The sequence below is a fragment of the Branchiostoma belcheri genome, unplaced genomic scaffold (assembly GCF_001625305.1).
Source record: "Branchiostoma belcheri isolate BF01 breed outbred unplaced genomic scaffold, Haploidv18h27 scaffold39, whole genome shotgun sequence".
Lineage (NCBI taxonomy): Eukaryota > Metazoa > Chordata > Leptocardii > Amphioxiformes > Branchiostomatidae > Branchiostoma > Branchiostoma belcheri.
In genome coordinates this window covers 2,115,507-2,126,316 of record NW_017804009.1, presented here as the reverse complement: position 1 = coordinate 2,126,316, position 10,810 = coordinate 2,115,507, and the positions used below count along the sequence as shown (strand labels likewise).

The window sequence follows — 10,810 nt, the reverse complement described above, 5'->3', positions numbered from 1 at the left end:
GAAATGCATGTATATTTATATACAAGATAAGTTTCCCTGTTTCAAATTAGATATAACCTAAAACAATATTTATCATGGAATTAGACAATTTGACGTGTTTTATGAGCTCAATATGTTCACAAATCTACAGCAAACTATTTAAAGAAGCGACAAGAAGTTTAAATTGCACAAAGTAGTTTAACTGGTAGGTAGTAGTGGAGAGAACTTTTTGTGTTGGACCAAAAGTTTTAACTTTAAACATGTAACTACCAACACAGATGAACTTTCATGATAGCAGTATATGCTAAAATATCTTTGTAAATTTTGCATAGTGACCTTTATACGTGACTTTTAAGAGCATAAATGTACAATTAAGATGATTCATTCAATCATTTATTTACATCATGTAAGAGCACCCTGCCTAGCGTTAGGCCATGTTGATTTGATTATATGGCTGACATCCCCTGTGAACCTTTGAACTGATGCGAGCGTGCGAAAAAAAATTTGGACAAAAACGTTGCCTTACCATGGAATCTATGTGGTCATGAAGGTTGAACAAATGGCTAAATACACAGATGGTATGGGTATAATATACTCTTTATTTTCATTTCTTCATATTTTCTTCTTTTTCTTTTGAATTGGTTTTGGCATACGACATGGGTATGATTTTCCAATATTTTTTGTTGCAATTTACGGCATATATTTGCTCATTTTGCAGCTGCGTTCACTATTTACAGTATTGTCGAAAACTATTTTTGGAAAACGGAAGAAAATGCATGCCCGCGTGAAGGTCATCCATATAATCAAATCAACATGGCCTTACAATGGGTAATTCACCTGCTGTGGCTAGCAACACTTCAACATGAAATTTTTGGTTAAAGGCATCCAATGCAGTTTGAAGGGCTTTGAGACGTGGATTTTTAAAGCCAATATTCTAGCCATTTACCTACACACTGAGTTGAAACCACACTATGCCAATGTATATTGATCCTCATTGAGCAAAAATACCCAAAATTCTGACGGAAAATGTTGTTGGAAGGGAGCTGGGCTGATTTTTAGGGTACCACCCAGAAAATAAAGGACTCATCTTGGGGCTTGTTTTAAAAGCCCAAAGTATGAAATGCTGACTCAAATGTGCTAATGTGAAGCAGTATGTGTCAATATCACAAAGATTGCCTTATTCAGAATATTTCCAGTTTTGCTACCCTGAAATCGAATTGGATGCCTTTAACGTGTACAATGTAATATTGATGATGTAATTGATTAATGTTTAAGGTGTACTTAACTCTTCAAAATTCAGCAAATAAATATTTAGACTAACTTTTGTATGTAATGCTAAGTTTTTCTTTTATAGTAATGAGAAATTGATGTAAATAGTAGTTAATGATATGATGTTTGTATTTTATAATGTGTGTCTTGTATTTTACATGAGGACTCCAGGAAGAGTAGTGGTGTCACTAATTGGAGATTCCTTAAAAAAATAAACAAACAAACAAACAAACAGCCCTACCAGATTGACAGATGTATTTTCCCTGACTTGTACAGCCGGCGTCATCCCACGCCCAACCTGTAGAGCCGGTCATTTTGGCGCACTGTTCTCCCCAATCCCCGTCGCTGGAACTGGCCTCGCCATTGGACGCCGGGCCCCAGTTCGTCCAATCACAGTCATTTACCCTGTGTTCAAGGTCGAATAAGAGGGCTTCTATCATATTCACATAAAGTCTAGAATATCGTCATGAAACACAAGTAGGGCCATGTTGATTTGATTATATGGATGACATCCTCCGGGAACCCCAAAATTGATGCGCGCGTGCGAATAAAAAAAGAGTTTTGCAAAAAAAAGTTGTTTTCATTATGAAATCTACGTGGTCATGAGGGTTGAACAAATGGGACAGAATATGGTTTTGCGAATAATCTAGTCTTCAAGTTCATGTCTTTACAATTTCGTCTTTTTTTCGTTTGATTTTGGCATTTTACGACATTGGTATGGTTTTTTTGTAACTTACGGTATATTTTTGCTCATTTTGCAACTGTTTTGTACGATTTACAGTATGGTTGAAAACTTTGTTTTTTTTAAACGGCCGAAAATTCATGCGCGCGCGGATGTCATCCATATAATCAAATCAACATGGCCTAGCCAAAAAATAAAAGACGCCTCAAGTAGCTTGTTTGAGCTATTTCAAACATGACAACAATGTACTAAGAAAAGGCATTAAATGCCAATATCAGACAAACTTCCTCATCCAGAATATAAAATATATTTTTGTTTTTCCTCCCTAAAATTGCATTCGATCCCTTTAAGAAGTCTTATTTAAGACAACAGCGAATACTAACAGAATTTTAACGTATTATCATATAACCAGAAGGCCAATCAGAAGGTTCCATTTCCCATTGGTTATCAGGTCGTAACATCAAAAGTGGTCGGTTATTAGAATAGCCGACCGCTTTTAGGACCGTACCATTATACATGGGAAAGGACACTAACAGTAGTCCCAGATATTAATGAAATTTAAACAGAAAAAGACTGTACATAATTTTTGACACCCCCATGTAAAATGATTTGTTGCAATACTGCATTTTGTAAAGAAAGTACACTTAAAACAATCTTCGTAATGTATTGAAATGTATTCATACAGTAATAAAGGATTTATGTCATTATGTTATAAAGGAATTTATGTCAACTAACCGTGTCAGTTGGATAAGTTTTATGATAATAACGTTAATGCCCCGCCTTATCTTCGGTGTTTATGGTGGGATAATCTCTGGTCATTATCATCACCATAAAAAAACACCTTGTTCACTACGCTCACTCGGTGGTTTATTCAGTTGTCAACGCACCTGATCGGGGATTATCTCACCTCGTGGCGGGGCATTTGGCCTTTACTGAATGACTGTAAGAAAAGCATTCATCCATTGAAATGCAACAGAGCGTAGAAAAGTCCAAAATGCAGCATTTCTCTCAGAAAAACTGCCATATTTCCTTTAAACTGCAACATATCTGGATGAAAACTTACAGAATTGCTGACAATTAGGTTGCCTCTTAGAATATGTTTTTGCTAGAATTTTAAGTTCACTATGATAAGTTTTTGTTTACATCTTTCTCCCTTACCACGGTGCAGGAATGGGATCAGCTAGTCAACAAGTTGCACGCTATGTTTTTCAAAGCTATTTTCGGATGTGTGCAGTATGTTCCAATGGCCAATATTATTAATATTATGATGTCTAATTTGTCCCCAATGTGCCTGCTTTGTATTCTTTCTTTGTCTATATTTCTGTTGTATTTTTATTTAGTATTATCTTTGTTAATTATTTTATGTTCGATGGCGGCGCTTATATAGATGTAACTTGAGTGCGTCTTGTATTTTCTTTTATGTGCTCTCATCATCATCATCATCATTCATCCTCCGTAGAGGTGGAGCATACAAAGTTAGCTCGCCACAACTGTCTGTCATACATCACTGAGAAAAGTTCATGTCCCTCCAAGCCAGTTTCAGTTTCAATAAGTTTCTTAACTGTTATGTTTGGGCGGCCAACTCTTCTCTTACAGGTATCAGGGTTCCAGAGTAGAAGCCTACTGGCTGGTTCTTCACTACGTACTACATGACCGGCCAAGCTTAGTCGTCGACATTTGACTACTGAAGTTACATTTGGTAGCGAACCGTATAACTGTTCATTAGTAGTGTGTTTCCACCATGGTGTATTGAAAACCACTCGCAACATCTTCGTGTATGTTCCGTTTAGTTTTCTAGAATGCGACATATTCATGACCCATGATTCTGACCCATACAAAAGAATTGTTTCAAAACATGCCTTAAACACTTTGATCTTAGTTTGTTTTCTAATGGGCGCTTTCCAAATCTTATGTAATGAGTGAAGAGCACTCCATGCCTGTGCTCTAATAGATTAATAAAAAGCATCCTTACACTGCAGCATCCAGGTATGCCCAACCATTGGCATTCACGTTCAGCATGCTCAACCAGAAGTCGTCCTCCGGATGTCCGATCATCATCCCGTTCAGCAAGGCCTGGATACCGCGGGTCTTCGGCTTCACTATGGTTGTATCTGTTGTTTCAGGCATGAGAGAAGTACGGCAAGCATCCTGTATGGATACACATTGATTAGGCCATGTTGATTTGATTATATGGATGACATCCACGCGCGCATGAATTTTCGGCCGTTTCCAAAAAAAAAAGTTTTCAACCATACTGTAAATCGTACAAAACAGTTGCAAAATGAGCAAAAATATACCGTAAGTTACAAAAAAATAAGTACAAACTATTCCAATGTCGTAGAATGCCAAAATCAAACGAAAAAAGACGAAATTGTAAGAAAATGAACTTGAAGATTAGATTATTCGCCAAACCATATTCTGTCCCATTTGTTCAACCCTCATGACCACGTGGATTTCATGAAAACAACTTTTTTTTTTGCAAAACTTTTTTTTTATTCGCACGCGCGCATCAGTTTTGGGGCTCCCGGAGGATGTCATCCATATAATCAAATCAACATGGCCTTAGCAAAGATCACAACCATTTATTTTTCACGAGCCGACGTTTCGATGACACTTACAGTAAAAGTGTACTGTGAACCATGTAACACCCTTAGTGCACTATGCACCAAGTAACATCTAGCGTCAGTGCACAGTAAACCAGTCAGAATTGCCCTGATGAAGATGACAGACGGTCATCGAAACGTCGGCTCGTGAAAAATAAATGGATGTGATCAAAGAACTTTGCTATTCATTCGTTTACCAACCTGATAAAATTATTTATGGATACACATTTTTTATATAACTTTTAGGCCATATTGATTTGTTTATATGAATGACATCCGCGCACACATGAATTTTCCTCCGTTTTTAAAACAAAATTTTTCCATAACTGTTAAATCGTACAAAGCAGCTGTAAACTGGGCAAATATAGTACCGTAAATTGCAAAAAAATACTGGAAAACGATGTAATGTCGTAAAATGCCAAACTCAATTCCAAAAGAAAAGAAGAAAATGTGAAGAAATTAAAAGGATTATTCACCATACCATACTCATTTTGAAATCTAACATACTCTGTGTGTTAGGCATTTGTTCTACATTCATGACCACGTAACATCAGTGTCCATAATATCACCAGGGTCCATAATATCGCCACCTTGAGAAACAGTGTCCTTAAAGATATTTTTACTGCAACATACTTTTGGTATGCATTGCTGCACACCTCAAATGTACATACCTAGGGTATGTTGCAGTAAAAATATCTTTAGGCACACTTTTTCTCAAGGTGGCGATATTATGGACCCTGGTGATATTATGGACACGGATGTTAGATTTCAAAATGAACTCAAGGCAACATTTTTTGCCAAACTTTTTTATTCGCATGTTCGCATCAGTTTTGAGGTTCCCAGAGGATGTCATCCATATAATCAAATCAACATGGCCTTAGATACATAACTGCCTCAGGTCATAGATAGAAGTACCTGGCGTGCTGGTTTTAATTTTATCCCAAACTTGTCCATAAATCGAATCAGACACAAGCCTTTTGAAGTTAGACCACAGCAAGGAAATTTTATGGATGACATCCTCCGCAGACTCCAAATCTAATGCGAGCGGGCGAAAAAAAAACAAGGCGGGCCGAAAAAACAAGGTTCCTACATTTCAAAATTTTGACTCAAACATTGTACAAATGGTTTTGATTCAGTAGGAACGACACATATACACAGCCAGCATCAAATATCACTGCAATAAAGTAAGAAACAAAATATTAAATCAGAGTCTTTTCTTGTCTCCTCTCTTCATAGTTTTCTGCCATCCACGTTCTGGCATGGCAACAGACATCTTTGCCCATTTTCAGCATGTTGACCACTGTCAGAGGCAACAAAATTTCCTGTTTTTTTTTTCCAAAATCAGGCGAAATTAATGCGCGCGCTGATGTCATCCATGAAAATTACTTGCTGTGGCCTTACAATGAAGTTACCTTGGACGACCGTGTCAAGTAAGTTTCAAATATAGCCATGGAAAAAGAAGATATAGACATGCACATGTCACAAGTATGAAATGTCCTTCATCTCCCTTTAAGAGATCATAGCATTTTTGTATTAATTATGCAAATTAGCTGTTTATTTGCATAATTTGTCTCTGTTAATGTTCAGCGTGCCAGGGATTGCATACATTACATGTACATGTATCAAAGCCTATAATGTACAATGATGTTTTTTTTTTTAGAATTTCCTCATTAATTATTCCAATTGTGTCGCATTTACATAATTTACATTCAATTGTGTACATCTCTGTCTAAGCTATTGTACCATGTGCAATTGTCGTGCAATAAAGTTCTTCTGCTATCTACATACCTAAAATCATGAAAACTCGTCATTTCTTTCTTGATTTTCCGCTTTTAAAGATTTCATTCGAAACTCCCCTGCAGTCACAGAACAAGCTGCTAGGGGAGCAAACTCACACCGCTTGTTCCTGACAGGAAAATCTATCTTTCACCGAAAAGTAAAGACCATATAGCATGTTGAGGACAAACCGGACGTTCTGCTGGAGTACCAAGGTCATCCACCAGGAGGTCCATATTTGACCTTGACCTTTGCCTTTCTAATAACTACGAACATACCAAATATCATCACAATCCATAAAGGCGTTCTGAAGTTATGCTGACCACAAGTATGCGGAAACACAGACAGACACTCAGACAGACACACAGACAGTCCGAAAAAAATACCTACATTTTCATGTAGGTAATAAGTAAATAAAAAAAGTTATTTCGCCTTACCACCGCAAACGCCAGTGTGACTTCCTCATTGAAGAGTTTGAAGCAGGCCCCTCGGTACTCTGTCCACCCGCTCTCACACGCTAAAGTACCACCTGGATAGGAGAGGGCACAGTTCCTGAAAACTCAACTCACTATAGCACATTTACGAACATACAGATTACTAAAAAATACTTACCACGAGGAAAAATATCTGAGAATTACAAACATTCGACACAGAACAGTCATCACAAAACTCCGGATAAGTTCACACAAACTCCACATAGAAAAAGGCAGACACAACCGCATTCCTCTAGAGCAAAGGATCTGCCAATTTTGTAATCTAGATAATATTGAAGATGAATGCCATTTTGTAGTTGACTGCACATTATATAGAAATGAGAGGGATTCCCTCTATACTTATGTAAAGCCATGTTGATTTGATTATATGGATGACATCCGCGCGCGCATGAATATTCGGCCGTTTCCAAAAAAAAAAAAGTTTTCAACCATACTGTAAATCGTACAAAACAGTTGCAAAATGAGCAAATATATACCGTAAGTTGCAAAAAGAATATTCAAAAATGATACCAATGTCGCAAAATGCCAAAATCAAACAAAAAAGACGAAAATGTAAAGAGAAATGAATTTAAAGAGTAGATTATTCACCAAACCATACTCTGTGTCATTTTTTCAACCTTTATGACCACGCAGATTTCATAATGAAAGCAACTTTTTTTTTTGCAAAACTTTTTTTTATTCGCACGCGCGCATCAGTTTTGGGGTTCCCAGAGGATGTCATCCATATAATCACATCAACATGGCCTAATAGATAAGTTCCCAAGCTTTAGGCATTTAGATAGAATAGAAAAATTCGAATTCCTCATGAAACTTGACAAACCATGTATCATTAGCTCAATATGTTCGTACATCTTTAACTGCGTCAAGAAGCGAGAAGAAGTTGAACCTGTAAATAGTAGATCACATTAGTATATATAGTATGTAAGTGTCATTGCTGTATTCTTTTCCCTGTTTATCCATGACCTGTTCTTAGCTTGTTAGAGCACAAATGTACAATAAAGGTCTTTCATCATTATCATTTTTTAACGGGGTAGTTCAATGCAAGGCCTATACGACCACTTCTCGGCATTGAACTAGAAATATTAGAGAAACATGGCTATGTCAAGAGATGGCGGTGAACGTTTGATTTGAAAGCCTGTAGATTGTAAGTTGGTGGGAAACACTTGTCAGGGAGGGAATTCCAAAGCTTGGCCGTACGGGGAGGGAAACTGTCACTGTAAAAGATTTCGAACAAGGAATTTGGACGGTGAAGTTGTGTGCACGTACATTGTGAACATGAAAAAAATGTTTTTGCTGTTTCCCGACCGACCCTAGAAACAACTGCCTACCCTATCTTTTTTTTCTGCCGACCCAAGCCTTTTTCTGGGTGGACCCCTATGCAATTTTTCGAGCTGATCAACCTTTTCTAGCCCCATGATTTGACACCTGAGTGAGGAAACGTTGTACAATCGGTTTTCTAACATACTGACATTGAAACTACAAGTGTCCTCAGGTAACTTTTACTTTGATAAACTGTATTGTATAAGTTTGATCACTAGAGATCGCAAAAGTCTAATACAAAAAAGAAAGAAAAAAAAAGATAATCCCTACCTACCGACCTTTTTTTTTCAGGACTGAAACAGGAAACACAACATTTTTTTCCTAGCACAAACGTAAATGGCGGCATCGTGTGGCGTAGTTATTTACCACCGTGTGCAAAACCTCCCCACTATCACTACTCATAACATTTTAACCCTCAAACACCCGAACTTTTTTGTGACGTTAATGCCCGAACGGGTTCCAAATGGACCCCATCAAATTTATATTCCTTTTTGCATCCTTTCAGTGACCTTTGCACATATATCGGTTAAACATATTAAGACGTTTACTTTGACATGATTAAGTGTTAAAAATTTCCAGCTCATTATCATAATTTATGCAATAATAGGATGAGGCCTGCAGGCATGAACATGGCAAACTGCCTAATATTAAAGCAATAATGCTTCCTTGAAGACATATTGAGGACATGCGAACAATTTCGTGTGTAGGAAAGTGCAAATACATGGCTGGGGTCCATTTGGACCCCCAGACAGTCTTACTTAAGACTTCCGTTATTACTTTTACAAATTTGTGCCGAAGTCCCAAAAAATTTAGGAGAACTTGTAGAAGATGTTTACTGACAAAGTCACGGGAGGAATTTTTTTTAGAATAGAAAAAAATTTTATAGCACATAAAAATACCTAGTACCTAGCTTCGGTTAGGGACGTCCCTCGGATAGGACTTTTAAATCGAGGTACCGTGTTTTGGGAGAGCCACACTCCATATACGTAAAAGATCCCACCACATGTTTCAAAAAAGAGTAGGGGCATGCCCCAGTGTGCGATGGTGTAAATCCTATAATCTAGAAGTTGGCACTTCACTACAAATCACGTGCACCTGTACGGGGACTTGGCAAACCCTCCGTCTCCTGTTGGCCACATGTGGCCACACGGTGATTAACATCACCATCACCACCCTTTCGGACTCTAGGAAGAACAGTGTGAAATTTATGTTACACTAAGGCCACACCGACTTAAGCGGGCGAATAAGAAAATTCGGGCCAAAAATAAAAATGCTACTAAACCACAGGAATGCAAAGCTGGTATTGTGAATTTGCGGCAGTACATAGCGACGTATACGACAAGCCGGCACATGCTGACTTTTTTGCGGAATTATGCATCTGCACTGTGTGTATGTACTAAGTTCTTGAGTCGTGGAGCTTCGGTAGCCTGGGTGTCATCATCTAGAGTTACCACCGGCTCTGCATTGTTACTAACTATCATGGACTACCCAGGCCTAGAGCCAGGCCAGAGCCTCTGATGACGTGATCTTTTTTTTTTGACAACAGACAAAAATCAATGCCATCCATACAATTACATGTAAGTCGATGTGGCCTAATGAAGAAACTAATGAAACAAAAAGAGGTCGTTGACAATTCTAGGACATAGTAAACAGAGAAGACAGACGCTATGTACAGTATTTACAGGTTCGTTGTACCGGGGAAATTCCCCTAGCTCTTTTCGACAAACAAACGGTGGACCACGGCTTAACGTCCCGTCCTAGAGACTTCGACTCTTTCCAGTAGCGTGCTTGTCAGATGAGCGACAACAGTTGGGATTCGAACTCCCAACCTCTTGGGCCAGAGGCAGGGTCCAAACGCGCTACTATACTAGGTACAACCGAAAGCGACAAAAATGTATAATAAAGATAGTACAAATGATTGTGATGAAATGCATAGGATGTTTGTTATGGACCAAGCAAAAATTAGCTGCCTTACCAAAATTGAAGGTAACCACGAGAAACCCGACGAGAATCCGAAGACACCACATGTTCCTTGGTCACTTCTTAAGATTTTAGGAACAACTGTAAACACTCGCGAGACTGCCCCAAGTCTTCTCTGCTTGTGCTGGATATAGTTTATATACGTAACGTTATATGATTATACCGGCCATAGCAACACGCAACGAGGTTTCGAAATGATTGACAGTTTAACAAGATCTTCACGTAAGGCACATCTAACACCTGTTGACCTGGAAGTGTAATGTTTCCCCTCTAATTCCCGTACAGAAATCTTGTTGGGAGTGACTTGTTCGCCACCCTACAACCTGTGGGGTCGTGTGGTGCAGTCGGCTCACACCCGAGAGGTCGCGGGTTGGAACCCTGCCCATGTCACCGATCTTGTGCCCTTGGGAAAGACACTTTACACCACTTTCCTCACTTCACTCAGGTGTAAATGAGTACCTAGCTTCGGCTAGGGAATGGTTAAATGGAGGTCCCGTGTTTGGGGAGAGCCACACCCCACGCACGTTAAAGAACCCACTACACTTATCGAAAAGAGTAGGGGTCCTTCCCGGTGAGAGTGGTTCAAACCTTACAGTCTGGTCTCGGGGTTGACATCTTTGAAGAGGTGATAGTCACCTGTTATGTCAATCCTTCCACAAATGTGGTAAATCGTCATAAAAAAACACTCTCACATAGGCGTAACGTTG

General features: G+C 38.6%; 1 protein-coding gene across 1 annotated transcript; it reads right to left on the bottom strand.

The window, feature by feature from the left end:
• Nucleotides 1-1,436: 1,436 nt before the first annotated feature.
• On the bottom strand, nt 1,437-10,200 carry LOC109476719 (rheacalcin-1-like). Its single transcript, XM_019777722.1, has 5 exons — nt 10,099-10,200; nt 6,747-6,838; nt 3,903-4,078; nt 1,490-1,653; nt 1,437-1,450 (listed from the first exon to the last, which is right to left on the bottom strand). Exons 1-5 carry the CDS (start codon nt 10,148-10,150, stop codon nt 1,437-1,439), a joined length of 498 nt encoding a protein of 165 aa, XP_019633281.1. The 5' UTR covers nt 10,151-10,200.
• Between the last annotated feature and the right edge of the window lie 610 nt (nt 10,201-10,810).

What these genes read in the sequence shown, in the direction of transcription:
- LOC109476719 (XM_019777722.1), bottom strand. Translation starts at nt 10,150, where the DNA reads ATGTGGTGTCTTCGGATTCTCGTCGGGTTTCTCGTGGTTACCTTCAAT. An exon ending in CGTGGTTACCTTCAATTTTG is followed by an intron (nt 6,839 to 10,098) that starts GTAAGGCAGCTA and finishes TCTCCTATCCAG; the next exon opens with GTGGTACTTTAGCGTGTGAG. An exon ending in GCATACCTGGATGCTGCAGT is followed by an intron (nt 1,654 to 3,902) that starts GTAAGGATGCTT and finishes CCTTGAACACAG; the next exon opens with GGTAAATGACTGTGATTGGA.